Below are 16,278 nucleotides of genomic sequence, written 5' to 3'. Positions count from 1 at the left end.
CTAGATATTCCAATTAATCTTATAGTGCAAATGAAATGATTACTTTCTAACATGGACAATTTCTAGAAATAAGTTAATAACAGTCATTGCTTAACATAAAATAATGTTCAATCTAGACAATGTTATTTAAGTTTCAGCGGTGTCTGATAATTTCCTTGATTATTAAATGAACAAGTCCATGAATAAAGCCTCACTGGTTTCCCAAACAATATTCTGAATTAGACCTTTAAATGAACTTGTAAAGGGAGGACTAACACATTTTCAAAAGACTAAGTTCTAACAGGAAATTCTCTTCTCCCGCCATACTCCTTAACGTTTGGCAGAAAAAAAGAAGAAAAAAAAGTTAGTAATTCTCTCCTTCCTCATGTGTAATTTACATTATTTCAATCAAATCTTAAATTACATGATAAACTGTTTGGAAGCAGGTCCTTGTCTCAAACTAGTCAGCACATCAGTATACCAGCTCTAGTTGAGAATTTCTGTCCTGCTGGAATATCTAAAACAGCAGGACAAGTAACCAAGTAGGTTGAGATTTTATACTAAGCTGAGATGCAGCCACAAACTTAAAATATTTTCACAGTTCCCATATTATATCTTTCGGTAGACAACCAGTGCCGCTCCTGTCTGACACAAAAGGCTTCTTCTCTGAATCAGGGATCCTTACTAAAATAGGAATGGTGGATTGCAACTTCCTGAAAACAATTTATCTATATCTGTTGGACAGGCAAGAAAAAAAAAAAGATAGCTTTTCTTTTCATATAATACAAAAAATTAAAGAATAAAACAGTTGAAGCTTGAAATAAGACAATTACGGTTATATCCGATAAAAGCTGAATTAGAAATTCTGGCTTCCCTACTCTAATCAAGAAAACAAAAAGTGATAGGAGAGAAAATACACAGCACATTTTCTCAACAACTGATCAATTCTCAATGAGGGGGACACTGATGCCATTGGCAGTCATCTGTTTTATTTCAGTGAGTTACAGAATATTTTGCTTTCGGGACATTGGTTTAACTCTGCGTAAGTACAGAAGGTCACTGTTAGAGTATTTCTCCTGTCTTTACTCAAATGAACTAGAGATTTTAATCTAGCTCTCATTCGACGCACTTCACTGACTACCAACACTTGAATACGTTTCAAGCAGAGAGATCCAGAACTGAATAGCAATACAGACTGAACTGACTGACAAGGTCCCACAAGAAAAAAACAAGGTATTTCTCAAGGATCGTTTAAAGGAGAGAGAAGACTAGTATATCTGTGATGCATAGGGCCTGCATGACTATATCTTTTCTGTGGATAAGGAGGAATTTATTCTCCAGGACTCTGATACCTGCCATGTGTCATGAGTATTAAGATTTTATTTTTCATTAAACAAAAAGTAAACAGCTTCTTGTCCTTCTATAAGCAACTGCTCTCATCAGTAACTGACTGCTACTCACGTTCAGGTGCAAACTTTCATGTGCATGTCAGTCCCATGAGCACCCAACACAAGATTACAAAAGCCTTTGTTATAAGTATTGCCAAGGTGTCCCAACTTTTCCGCTCTCCCTAAGGTTAGAAGTGATGACAAAACTAGGAATGCAGGAGGTAAGAAAATTTAAGAACTATGAATTTACTGCAGTCAATTTCTCATGTTAAAGGAATTATCAACATTTTGTACTGTATATAATATACACCTTAATTATAAACGCAGAGTTGCATACAATATTGGAAATGCACTTTCATGAATGTTATCTACACTGCAGAGCACATACAAAAGCAAAATACTGTCAACAAAATACTGTCAATACCGAAATTAAAGTTGAACAGGTATGCTTCTCTAGGAGCATTACCTCACATGCTTACAATTCATGAAAAACTAACTCAACAAAACAAAATCAGAAAAGTGCATGGAGGGATGATTAGTAGCTGGTAAGCAACGAAGAACAGCAATATCAAAGCTTCAGAAATGGACTGATGAGGCAGGTAAGGCTGACAAACTTACTCTGAAGCTGTGGCTGAGGCTGCTGGAAGGAAAGGGACTGTCCGAACACAAATGGACTGTGGACTAGGGAAGAGGGAGGTTTTGCAGCTTGATCAAAGATGGAAGGAGCTGGGAGATTTGGCCGTGACTGAATGGAATTCAGTATGGCACTCAGTTGGTCACCTGTAGTGGGCAAAACAGTCAAAACTACAACCTGTTACTTGTCATTCTCCAGAAAAGCAGAGTAAAATGGTTCTCAATAAAGTTTAAATGAAGATAATAGAAAAAGCTCACAAATCTTATTTAGCCACACACAGCTTTGGTTCTGGCTAAATATAAAGATGTCACCCCATGCATGGCAATAAAATTATTGAAAAGTACAAGCAGGGCTTTTAAGAATCATGGATATTTTGCTCAAATTATTTAAAACATTTCAAAAGACAGCTTAATCTAAAATTCATCTTGCTAAAAAATGTAGAGCAGCCAAAGAACAAGCAGATATCCCTAGCATTTACTATAAGACACACATGCAACAGAACATGCAGATAAAGATTAGAAAAACTGATGAGAAGGGAAAGATAACATGTCATTATGCTTTGGTAAGTGTATTTCTGTTCCAGACTTTGAAAAATATTTGCCTATTTTTGCAAATATCTTTAAAAGTATTCTGTCATGCTGTTTTTCAAGATAAGGATCAGGTTGAGGAACTCTTTTTTAAAGAAATATCATTTAAGAACAAACTGGTTTCCTGAAGAACTACATATATTCACTGAGGGAGAAATGAGGGTCTTCACAAAAGCTGGCATGTTAAAAATATAGTTAATTTCTGAATGCTGATTCTCAAAAAAACTATAGATGAGCATTAAAAGTATAAGGTGCCTAAAGTAACAAGGTAGAGTATCACACCATGATATAGCTTGAGGCATACTTAAGCAACATGAGATGGAGGCACCAAGAGGTTGAGAGCCTGTAAGAGTTGAACTGTCACCAACCAAACCCCAAAAGCATTACTTAATTCTGCAACTTCATATCATTTTGACAGCATTACAGAAATCTTGGCCAAAAAAAAAAAAAAAAAAAGCAGCTAATACACAATTTACAACTTACTGAATCTGGAACACTTTTAGGTAATTATCAATTGTCTTTTCATGAAACTAGAGAAAGACTGGTGGGTCTGTGGAACCCTATGTTATCTAAGAACTCCAAAATAAAACATTTCACTTATTTCCTTGATACTTTTGTTTTAAAAGTGAGAGGACAAAAATACTAGAGAGAAGCTGGAAATCCTATCTAAATATTCACCTATAGGTAGCAATAAACCATTTTTATTGCACAGTTACGGAAGTAGTGTATCTAAAAAAATTTGAAATCAGTACTTGGGCAGCAATCATTCCTTCCATACTAACCCAAATGTGACAGATATGCTTGGTAAATCACTATTATTCTTAAACATAACTATTTAAAAAATTAATTTCAGGCCAAGAGTTGCATCCTTTTTCTGGATAGATAAAGCTCACACTAGTTACCGGAGAAAGAACCAGCAGCAGAAAACAAAGCCTGGTAGTAACTCTCAGCCTTCTGTGGGCGCTTCATAGGCAGAATAACCATGCCACATAGGCAAAAACGCTTGTGCTGGCATTATTCAGAGCGTGCTTTGTGCACCTTCACTTGAACGTACCTACACATCTTCTCAATTTAACTTTTGTTTCAGCAGTTTACAAAACCTGAACTAGTAAACTAGTAAACTGCTGAACAAGTACTGCTTTAGTGCAAAGCCAGTTCAGGTAGCTTTGCATTGCATTTTGCAGAAGAACTGGGAGCACAAAGCACAGCTGACAATGTAGAGGCATTTCATCAGGCTCTTTCACCTCAGTACCTTGGCAAAGCTAAAGCACCTTTTGTGCATCTGTCCTGCTTTTCCCAGCGCTCTGTTAGGGCTTACTGCTCTAAGAGTCATGCCATGAAAACAGACATAAACCAGACTTCATCCAGTCCCAGCACCTACACAAATAAGCCCTTTCAGAACACAAAGCAGTGCAGAGGATCCCAGGGAGATCTATGATTGCTGGATCTCAAGGAGTCAAGCTGAATGAGGGAGAGCAGCTCAAGAGGTATCCTAATTCCATGGTGCTGGGCATACCTGTACTATGTTCCTGAGAATACCTTATGATATCTTTTTTTATCCACCACCTGTTTTTCTATTAGCTTATTTATTCCAGTCATCCACATAGCACTCACTACACATTTTTTTGTATTTTAAAATGTTATAAAGCTACTCCCTCTTTATCTGATTTAAAAACAACCATCATCACTACTAAATATGCCAATTCTTATAATTCTAAAGAGTTATGGTGATAAGATCCACGTGTTTGACATATGTTTACTTCAACAGCTGGGTTTGCTCTACCAGCTGGCAGTTGACAGCAATAGAGAACTATTTTTCCCAAGACACAGTAGCTCAGTTCTCCACACAGTACATGAAGCAGGATTATAGCAGTGAACCAGTCTTATCTCTTGATCAATTTCTACTAATTTGTTAAAGCTCTTAGACCAGTTATGAAATTTAGTATCTATAAAAGTGAAAAAGAAGATCATTACCAGGGCCCAAAACATTTTACATTAAATTTTTAGATATCATTGATTATTAAAAAAATTCAATTAATTTAATTCCTTCTTCCTGAATAACTAATCAATTCAGATCTACACTGTGTGTAAGCACACGTACATGGGCCACATTCCAAAATCATGACATGATTTTAATCAGTCTTCTATCTTTCCTCCTGTTTTCTCAGAGGAGGCATAGAGGGGCTATTAGAAGCGCAACTAAGCCTAACAGCTAGACATCATCTACTGTGCCTATACATAAGCCACACAATCAGTGTTGTCACTATTTGTCTGCTCAGTGGAAGAGGATAGGGTCATGATTTTTATAGCAGTGTACAAGGCCTAGCAGTCAGAAGAAGTTTCCTTCCTCCAAGCTTGTTCAGAAACCTAGACCCCGGAGCTACCGCCATAGCCCTGTGGCTTATGACGATATCCCAAGACTGGCAAGCGACTTCCAGCACTATAAAGGCTAGATCAGCCAATGTGTTATTTAAATATAAACAGGGAAAATGTTTCCTTCTAACATTTCTTGGATCCGCAATAAAATAGGATTCCTGTTACCAGGTTATTTATTTTTAGAAATTAATATAGATAATCTATTATTGCAGTTAATCACTTTCACTGGACAAAGAATGGCAACTGTTCAAGTGTCTAATAACTCTTAGAATATCACGCTAAATCTTATTCTGCCTCTTTCTGGAAGACTACTTTCAAAACTGTAGTAAAGAAAGGCTAGTTATCTGTAATTAGAACCATTTAAATAGCTTGACATTACAAAGGCTACTCTCAGAAGCATCTGTAAAGCAATCCTGGAGTTCCTGCAAAGCTCATGACTGTGAGACTAAGCAGATCCTCTCTCAAACCATAAAATGCTCCAAGAAGATATTATATATAAAGCAGCACAGATATACACAAGTCCTTTTCTGTTGGAATTGTTCCAGTTTATATACATGAATAATAACCTGGACAAGAGAAAGAACACTGGCATACGCTGGATGATGAGGACACTATCCTCCACGTTACAGGCCCATTTCCTAAAATGAGTAATTACTTCAAAGGGAAGTTCCACTAAGAATAGTTTGAAAGCTATCTGCTCAGAATAACAATGCATTTTGGGGTAGAGGCATTCACAAGGAATATTAAAGACTCACTGGCAATGTAGAAGGCTGGAATATAGAAGACATGGCTAAATCAAACAGAATGGTTGCGAGAGCTATGTCTTCTGCCTTGCAGGCAATACCGTAAATACACATCTACTTCATGGGGATCTTTACATTTGACCAGCAGCCTGTAATCTTCATAGATGGCTAAGAAATTTGTAATGGAACTAGTATACCCCTACAAAAAGAGTTTTTCTGACAAACAAGCATCTTCAACAGAAGTGCTTCACTCAAAAATTCTCTTGAAAGATAGTGTTGGCACTTTCAGTTCTTTCTATTCCCACAACTCAAAGCTTCTTTGACCTGAGAATGCAAGACAGAAGGTGGTATATAAAATAATGATACAATAGAAAAATTCTATTTTGGGGAAAATAATATTTCTACTCTTTCACATAGAGCTGACAACAACTCTCCACTCTTGAGGAATTCAGAAGCAACTACAGCTACATGGAAAAAGTAAATCCATTTAGCTGGGTTGTTCACCCACACTAAACATCACAATTTGAGGGTAGGTCAAAAGAATAACACACATAAAATGATATGGAATTTAATGCCAGGACCTGCTTCTAAACTTTCTGTAGCTGCAGCACCCCAAAAGAGACTATGATAGGACATAGTGAAAGGCATCACAATGTCTTTGGATACGAGGATTCCTGTTAGTACAGTATATTTATCTTCAAAAATTTATCTCTGAATAATACAAGAAAAATATTCTTTGTCTAGTATCTTAGCCCAGGAAAAGAATAGGTAATACTTTTGTGCTATTATACAGTTGACATTTAGACAAGTTGTAATACTGCCTCACAGGCCAGGCACCTTAAGCACCCCTGCTTCCATGATTCAGCCTTTACTTTGAAATGAGTATGCCTGAACTGGGAAAACAGTACTCTATAAAAACCCCTATAAACAAAGGAAAAGCACTTGAGCTTTTTCCAACCTTTGTCCAAAAAAAGAGTTTCCTGTAGCAATGTGTAGACAAATGTGAACTACTTTCTATGTGATGAAACACTGAAATTACATAGCACTGTTTCATGTTATGAAAATAACGGACAAAAAAATCTAGGAATAAATTTTCCCTTCATCCTTCTGCCTTTAAAACAAGTCCCGAATGACGTCATTTTATTCAGCAAACCACCCGTAATATGTGTTGGCATTAAAAAAATATAGCACCCCTAAGGTCCACATTCGTAGTGGCATGAGCAGAGTACAGATATGTAAAAGGAGAATGAAAAAGCTCCATGTTTCAATATTTCTCAAGGACATCTGCCTTGGCAAAAGTCCCTTCTGTATCTTCTAGATCTAATAAAGGAACAAGCAAAAGGCAGGCAGTTTGAGCTTACTGTGATGGCCTATACGGTATTTATATCTTGGCAATGAAATAAACCATGCTTAAAAGAAAGAATTATTTTATGACAGTAAAATGAATAAGGTATTATATACTTCCCAGCATTTATAACTGGTATCTATGTGGCTGAAAGGTAACTAGCTACAACTAATTAGTTTTACATCTTAAATCTCAATTAGTATCTTTTATCTTGTCATCGAATTAAAAGCACTTAAAATGTTAGGACAGACAGATGAGAAACGTTTATATATCTTTCTGATTTTTTAAACCAGTATTTTCTAAATCCAACATTTATCTCATCTTGTTTTAAAAATAAATATTTTTCATTTCTGCATCATAGTATTGTGCCTACCCCTATAGAAAGCCTCAAGTGTAAGACAGAGATATTTATTGATCCTTCTTAATTTCACTTTCGTATAAATACTCTCTATAAAGCCTTTTATAAAATGTTTGAGTGTAAAAACATACCTTTGTTATTTCCGAGGCCATAATCAAATCCTTGTCCATTACTACAGCTTGTCCCCTTACTGAAAGCTTGTATTGAAAAAGGACTTGGAGGAGGAGTCTGAACATTCTGATCTAGAAGAACTTGCTCTGCAAAAAAAGCCATCACTTCAGAATCAGACTTTCTTAGTAACTAATTTACATTGGAAAGATGAGTCACAAGGCAAAGCAGCAGTATTCAAAATTTTTTTTCCACGGATAGCACTCTTCCACACTCTATCCAATTCTCTTCAGAAAGGAAAGCACATCTCTCCTCTTTAGAGCTCATGCTCTAAAAATAAACAAAATTAAGTGGATAATACCATGCAAACTGATTTTATGTTTGACTCAGTTGTTGTAAAGTTTGCTGTCATATACTACTCTGAACAAGCTTGATACTTAATCTTCCAGTAATATCACACCATTCAATTGTTTATTCTTTGGATAGCAATTGTTAAATTCATTTGACAAAGCAGGGTAGAGAAAAGAGAGTTTTCAGAGTGACAATAAACTCAGAGCCAATAAATTTTTAATCATGGCTACCACCTTAATTGTTCACGGGATATAAGACATTTTCACTGATTTCTTGATAGATCTATTCAGTGTATAAACTGGGCACTACAGCTTTGCTTTTGTATATTAAAAAAAAAAACCCAAACCCAAAACAGCCTGAGGTCTTTTTGAATACCCATAACAACAGAAGAGCTAACATAAATAAGAGACAAGATCCACTTGACTAAAAAGGGTTTAGAGAAGCATTACTGATTTAATGTGTTCAGGAATATCATTCTCAGTGATGATCTCTAAAAAATAATCCATGTGAAATCTCCCCAAATACACGTTAAAAGTTCAGGTTGGTCTGGAGAGCTTTTTCTCTTGTAAAGAAACTAAAATTAACATGGATACAATTATGAAAACACAGCTCTTCTAAGTGCCATTTTAATAAAACTGCATTTCAGACCAAATCTGCACTTCAGAGAATGTACTTTAATATATTACACATATATAGAAATTAAAACAAAAAGTTTTTAATCTGTGAGAAAGCTGGAAATTTAAATTCAGTTTAAAAAAAGAAAGGCTCTAGAATATCCTTCTTTTTCCTTCTTCATACGTAGAATTACAAGAGAAAATTTGAAAAATATATAGAGATGGTTAGAATATCACACACCCACATACCCCCTTTTTTGATTTTGTTATAAATGAGAACAACAGTCCAAGTAATTGGTAAATAAAGAACCCGCACATCTTGATAAATCTACTTTCTCCTTTGTTAAGCTGATATTATTTATCTACGATACAGGAAAACTAGTACTAGAACTTAAAGAAGGATGGCAATAATAAAATGCTGCACTTAAAACGAGCTTCCTGCCTATTTTAACCAACGATAGAAAAAAACGTTGGTACTTTCTGAATTACAGCTCTATCTAGCTGTACTGTTTCAGTCAAAATATCTTGATACCTGACTACAGACTTGGGTGCTTAGTATGACTCTTTTGCTTTGTCTCTGAAACAAACCTAACTTCTTACTGAGAATCTCCTTATCATTTTATTCAAAAATAAAAATACAAAAGTAATCTGAATGATGGTATAATTTGTGGATAAAAATACAGCCAGTTGCAGATCTAGCTGGAGCTCCTCCAACTGCTCATTTCCCTCCAGTAAAAGCATTGTAACTCATGACAGTGAGCATTCCTAATTCATTTCATGGTAAATAGAAGAGATCAGCTTAAATCATTTTCAGCTGTGACTTAAGCTCATTAGTTTTGCTTGGTACTGAAATGGACTAGGAACATAGAATAGGAACACAGAAACATCTCAGTAATAGCAGTGATGACTTCTCAAACTGCTTTAGCTAGATGCACAAGAGACATCTGCCTTTATCTTAATTATAAAAACAAAGATTTTCTAGACAAGAATAAAACCAGGCATAGGAGTCACACACAAAATTACCAAAACAAAATCCCAATGCATTTGATTATAAAAATCCTGTTCTAGTTTAGTCCTCCAAGTTTGGAGATTGCATTTCTGTTCTGCAAGAATGAAGACATACTGAAACTGTTCTTCAAATAACAGCATGTAAGTAGCAAGAATTTAAAGCTGGGCCTTCAAACAAAGGTCTTGTTTAAACTCTTCCAAATTTGAGAATTCTGTTGTAAACAATGATAAATCTGAAAAACCATTTTCTATATAGAAAGGATGAAAGGACAGATAAATTACTGAAGCTGGAAAAGACTACTGAGAATAATTTGTCAAGTGCCTTAAATGCAAATTTTATCTATTCCTCAAAATGCATACTCTTGAATGGAAAATTTTGCACAACTACATGTATACATAACCTGATTATGAAATATTTAGACTACAAATTAGGAAAAAGTTTATTAACTTCAGAGAAATGAGATTATACTGAAAAAGTGAATAGTCTCATTTTAGGACAGGAAATGATAAAATGAACAACTGTATTCTGAATATGCATGATTTCAATAGTAAAATACTGTTCTGATTAATAAATACTAAATTTTAAATAAACCGTTCTTGTTCACTATATATACATTTTATAAAGCACTTCTGTTTTTTCTCTGTCTTCAATGAACGTTTTTTATCTTAAAATTAAGCAACAGCTCACAATAAATGCTTAAATATTACCAAGGAACTTCTTTGCCTTCATACTGTAATGTGATGATAATCATCAAAGCATCTAAATAAAAATCAATTTTCAACACAAAATGCCCAAGTCAGGGCAAAGAGTCTATTATAATAAACAAGTAAGAGACTGACTGTAAGCACAGCCTAAAAGCATAAGCAGAATATAACTGCTGAGGTAGAAGTTTTTCACGAAGACAGCTTTAGACAAATGGATGTGGTAGACACATTCCATAAACAGAGAGAGAAGATTATAGACAGAAACTGTCCCAATATATTCAGAAAATACAGAAACACATGCTAAAGGAAAAAAGGATAACAGTCTTGAGGAAACTAAGGGAGCTAAAACAAACCAATCTCACAGGTAACTCTATGAAACCTGATCAGCAGAAGAACCTCAGAGGCATTCTCAGAGAGAAACCTTTAACAAAACATTTAACAAAAGCATGCCGATGAAGATCCGTAGTAACTTTTACTAGACACTGGAAAGACAAGAGGGAGACACTGGATATCTGGAGCGCTGTGTCCAGTTTCGGGTTCCCCATCACAAGACAGGCACCGACATCCTGTGAGTCCAACAGGGGCCAAGATGGTCAAAGGACTGCAGCATGTAATGTCTGAGAAGCTGACAGAACTGGGTTTGTTCAGACTTAAGAAGAGAGAGTTAAAGGGAGATCTTGTTGCTCTCTTCAACTCTCTATCTAACAGGCGCATTCAGAGAAGATGAAGCCAGACTCTTCTCAGAGATTCACAGTGACAGGACAAGAGACAACAAACAAAGGGTACAGCATGGGAAAATGTGATTGTGTATTAGGAAAATTTTCACCATGAACATGGGTCAAACCATGAACAGGTTGCCCAGAGAGGTTGCAAAATCTCCATTTTTGGAGATACTGAGCATTTGACTAGACAAGGGCCTGATCAATCTCATCTAGCTGGATCTGCGCTGAGAGGGACGTTGGGCTAGATGACCTCCATAAGTTCCTTCCAAACTTAACTATTCTATGATTCACTGGCTAGTACTGATACTGATTGGCTAGTATAGATACTGATAAAGTCCCATCTGGTGCCATTTTTTGAGGAAATATAGGTAGCTCATAATCTTGCACAGGAGAACCCATCCAGAAGGTCCAGGACCATCTGCTAAGGAAATGACAATAACAGTTTCAGGAAACCTCAGGGTAATCACCTGAAGCATTCAGGGTGAAAAGAAGACATTTTAGATCAGCAATGATAACCTGTTTGGAGGGAGATCAACAAGGAGAATGATTTAAGAAAACAAATGAAAAAAACTAAGTATATATGTGTACTAAGATTTTTTAATGTTTCCTTTTATTGTATCAAGGTCTTACCTAACCTGAATGTGAATTATCAGGACAGAAGGTCTTGCATTTTAACAGAAGGTAATCATACTTTGTCAGCTCAAATAATGAACTAATTTGATGTTAATTTTCAAGATAGTGTTTAAAAATCTGTAACGGGTTTTAATACGATGCTATGTGGCAGAATTAACAAAATAAACACAATCAGAACTGACATAAATCACTCATTCTGTTCTGTTTTTCAGAGAAACACAAAATAGACCAAAGGAAATAACAAAAGCAAGACAGAGTTACTTTTTTGAAAATTATCTCTATAGCTGAAAGAAAGAAGGACAAAATTATGATCCATAACCGGTCTGAAAGAAAACATTGGGAAATATTTTTAAAAAACCAGACACTTGAAGAACGTATTTTAAAACAGCTTTAAAGTTCAACTATGCAAAGTAACTCAAATGAAAAAGTATGAATAATTGTTATACTTCTTTAACATTCACAGTTCCTTCCTAAGTCATTTGTCCTATCTACTTAGCTTATAAAATTTGCATAAGTTATTTAAAAAAAAAAAAACAAACTTGCCATCTTCATGTCGGAGGTACTGGTTTCCACCTCTGTCTCTAGCTAATGACCATGCCTCGCCTTCATCACTTTCACAGAACTCTACCATGCTGTTCTTATCCATTTGCACCCATGTACCTTCTGAATTAGTCACCTGATGCACATACACAAAAAAAGCACAATTTACTGACTTTTCAGATACTTCAGTAGCATGATTCAGCAACATGTTTCAGTATCTGAAAAATATGTAATCTTCATATTACAAAGATAACATTAATAAAAAAGTTTCTTAAATGAAGGTCACAGGCTGAGGTAGATCAAAAGACCAAAACCATTTATGGCACGTTTACAATTAGGAATATTTCAAAAATATTAGACCTGCTTATGTTCAGTAAAAGCAAAACATCAACATCACCGTTTTGTAACATCCAAACAAGATGTTTAAATAAGAACTTGAAAGGAGATATTCAACATGGTATGCTTTTTTTTTTTTTTGGTGGCTGCAATAAAAAAGTTATAATACCTAGTTCTATATGAAATGTTCATATGTGTACTAATTTTGTTCCTGACATTATTTAGGAAATAGCATGACACACTACATCCTTAAGCCCTTCTTAACTGTAAAACACCACGGCTGGACAACTAGGAACAGTAATAATGGTTCAGCAACTGAACAACTGAATCAGCACAGAGAAATAGAATCATTCTTTAATTAGTTAGGCCCTAGAAAAAAATTTTTTCAGTGAAATAAAATTCTTTCAAAGCATATGATCAAAAAAATAAAACAGGAAATATTATTTGGTAAGGAATATTGAAATATATAACAGAAATAAATAAACAAGCATATGTAACTGCAGTACAACTTTAATGTTATTCCAATCAATGCACACATATCTAAAAGGCAAAAGACAGAATTGCATTAGTATTTATAATATAAACCAAGGTCAAAAGTTAGTATTTATCATGAGGATTGGAAAAGCAAACCTGGATAGGGGCAGATTCTTTTGTTGAGTTTACTACTGTTACACACTGCTATCTATGAAGACATGAACTAAAGCTACAAGGATCCATACCTCGCCCACTGCCTTGACTTTGTTTCCCAGAACTAACATTCCAATTGGGATACCTCTAAGGTTAGGGCAGCTTCTGATGTTGTGACCTGATGGGCCAGTCTTCACTACCTTGTACACTCCAGGTCCACCTCGAAAGAATGGCATATCTTGTTCTTGCATCACTGCTTCCTGTGGGCAGTGTGAATTTAGGTCTTTGAAAAAATCATCAGTATTAGACCTAGATTCCTGCAAAAATTAAAAAAAGGCAAAACAAAACAGAACAGAATGAAACCTGCTAATAACACTGAACTCTTGAGATAAGATATACTTCTTTCAAGACCACAGTAACTAAATTCCAAATATAAGAGGTGCTAGTTACACTGCCAATTTTAGCATGCAATGATACACAGAACAACTGAACTACTAGTAAATTGGGAATTAACTGAAAAGAGCCATATTACTCTTTAAACAACAATGGTGAAAATGAAGACCATTTACACATATGGAATACCTCCTATCTGCAGTTAGATGCAAATTATTTACTCTACCACTTTCACTAAACCTTGTCTCATACCGACATTTATCAGGATAGAAACTCAGCCTTCCTGCTCTATTTGTGAAAGAATTCAGTAAAAAGTCTGGGGCTCCGTAAAGGGAATTTAAATATTATCTCTTTCCAAATGATAACGCTTCTTTTTTGGACTTCACTTTTCTAATAGGTTGCTAATACAGAGTAAAGGTAAAGTTACGACAAAGAGTAATAGCAACACCACAGATTCTTAAATGCATGCATAAATAGTACCGTGTGTTCATTATTTTCACTATGACAAACAGAACAGCCTGCACATTTGTTTCACTTAGTTAACAATTACAGATTAAAAAATATATCTAAATCTGAAATGACAACACACTTTTGCATATCCTGTCACGAAAAATGGGAGCTGCTGGGAAAAAAGAGAACTAGTGGCACAAATTTGCAATCAGCTGTAATGTAGTAAAATGCCTATTGTATAGGAAAATATGAGGGAAAGGAGTAGTGAGTGTTAGGGACGTTCAGATCAGAAGAAAGCAAATGAGAAGCAGGAGTAAGGTCTATTATGCTTATACTGCAAATAACACGTGTTTTTAAGAGCTGAAAGTTAAGAACCTGAGCAATGCCCTACTGAGTGAGGCCGGTGGTTCACTTAGTCCAGTATATTGTCTCCAACAATGCAATAGGAGATGCTGTTTAGAAATAGCACGCAAGCCATTATTAGTGGTTCATCCCTTATACACCACCAGCTCTAAAATCATTTGATTATGCATGTTAGAGGGTAAATCCCTATTTCTTTTACTGTATGGTCAAGAATCTGGTTTCTATGAATTTGTTTAATTCCTTTCTGAACATGCCGATACTTTCTGCCAACACAATCTCCTGCAACAACACCTTCCAGGAGTTCACTACCTGCTGTTTAAAAAAAGTACCTCCTTTCATCAGCTTTAAACCAATCTTCTGGCTATTTTATTTCCCTTTTAATTAACATGATTTCTTCTGATCTCTTTAATTATTATATTTTCAGCTTTTCAGTATTCAAGTCTACGCGCTATGTCCAGAATACTAGAGCAGTCTTTCCAATAAGCCTTTACACTGAATGAATCTGTTCTGCAAATAAGCCAATTTTAAAGTAAGGTAATGCAAGCTGAGGTAAACTAGTTTAAGGAGAAAAAACTGTGTTCTAAAGACAGCTTGAGTATTTTCTATATATTTATATAGCAGCAAAGAAGTTCACTATTTTGGGGAAGAAGACTTGGTGAAAAACCATTGTTTTAAACCTCTAAACTAAAATGTGCAACACTGAGTATAATCTTCATTATGAAGAGAAACAACTCTGACATCAAAATCACTACAGGGTAGCAAAGAAATTTAGAAAAACAAGCAGAGAATTTAAACTGCTTAACAGTATATAACAATTTTTTCTTATAATCATGCAATTTTAAAATAGACTAGGAATGGACTGAGTATTTGTTAAATATTTGTGAGTTTACTCATATGAATTTGTCCTCTTATTAAATGCTTAATTATGTGCCCTTGAAAAACAGAAAAAATTTACCAGTGCGTTTTGTGTTAAAAAGAGAGAACGAAAGCATTTATGGAGGCTTCTAGGCCTTCCTTCTGAATTTCTCATTTCATTTGTTAAAAAGAGAAGGGTGCTACTTACGAATTAATGAATATTCAGTAATCTCCTTTAGTATTTTTCCTTATCTTAAAGGAATAAGTACAGATACAATATGCTATGAAAATCTGCCATTTCCCATTAAAAAATTTCCAAATAAAAGAGACCTCAAAGAATATTTAATGTAAAGTTGAATTACAATGTACATTCTGAAAACAAGAGATGCAATGTGACTGTTCCTGACATTTAACTCACCTTGGGGGGTAAAGCTTTGGAAGTCCATGAAAAAAAGTCCAAATCCCTGACTCCTTGGCTAGCATTAAAGACATTCTGAGCAATAAAGTTTAAAAAAGACAAATATCAACAAAGAAATGGGAACAAAGAAACATTGGAGGAAGAAGCTAGAGATAGCATAATGCAGACTTTCTTCACAAGTAATTTTACTGGTAGTATGTTTTGCAAAAGGGAAAAGTTTGCTTTTTCAAATGGAGTCACCTGAGTTCATCGCACACCATGGCAAATCATCTATTAAACAAAAGCAGTTTGGTATGTCGAAAGCTCGAAATGAATGTAGTGTGTCATGCCATTTACTGAATTAAGAGCCAGACATTTCTTATAAAACTTGAGACTTTGTGCAAGACAGATCTCACACTTCTGCCACAATGAACAATAGATTGTTCCAGTACGTGCCATCGTTTTATAGTAGGATAGATTGCTTTTTTGAAAGACAATTTCAATTATTATTGCAGGACAATTGCACATGGACTTTTAGTTACCATTTCAGTATTGAAAAGATGCAGAAGTGCTAAGCTCAATATTGCTGAAAGCAACTCACTTTTACAAAATGGTATCACTAGTTTGCACACCAAAATCGCACTCTTTATAAGAAGCGAAAATTTAATAGAGTGCTGTAAGGAGAACGAGCACTACGATCTCATTAATTTTATAAAATATACAATACATTTACTAGTTTCTTATGAAGCATCATAAACCAAGTGGA

General features: G+C 35.1%; 1 protein-coding gene across 27 annotated transcripts in view; it reads right to left on the bottom strand.

Moving 5' to 3' along the window:
* Nucleotides 1-16,278, bottom strand: part of MYCBP2 (MYC binding protein 2) — a 222,431-nt gene that overhangs the window by 53,958 nt on the left and 152,195 nt on the right. For 7 of the 27 annotated variants that reach the window (XM_068929451.1, XM_068929456.1, XM_068929476.1 and 4 more), the window contains 5 exons: nucleotides 15,534-15,608; nucleotides 13,147-13,371; nucleotides 12,095-12,227; nucleotides 7,542-7,667; nucleotides 1,986-2,171 (listed from right to left, as the gene is read on the bottom strand). In XM_068929451.1, coding sequence (XP_068785552.1) covers nucleotides 1,986-2,171; nucleotides 7,542-7,667; nucleotides 12,095-12,227; nucleotides 13,147-13,371; nucleotides 15,534-15,608 — 745 coding nt within the window. The remainder of the gene's footprint in view (nucleotides 1-1,985; nucleotides 2,172-7,541; nucleotides 7,668-12,094; nucleotides 12,228-13,146; nucleotides 13,372-15,533; nucleotides 15,609-16,278) is intronic. The other 20 variants (XM_068929463.1, XM_068929500.1, XM_068929474.1 and 17 more) reach the window with 12 other exon arrangements.

The sequence above is a fragment of the Struthio camelus genome, chromosome 1 (assembly GCF_040807025.1).
Source record: "Struthio camelus isolate bStrCam1 chromosome 1, bStrCam1.hap1, whole genome shotgun sequence".
Taxonomy (NCBI): Eukaryota; Metazoa; Chordata; class Aves; order Struthioniformes; family Struthionidae; genus Struthio; species Struthio camelus.
Note: the sequence above shows the minus strand (reverse complement) of the source record. Positions and strands in the feature narration are given on the sequence as shown.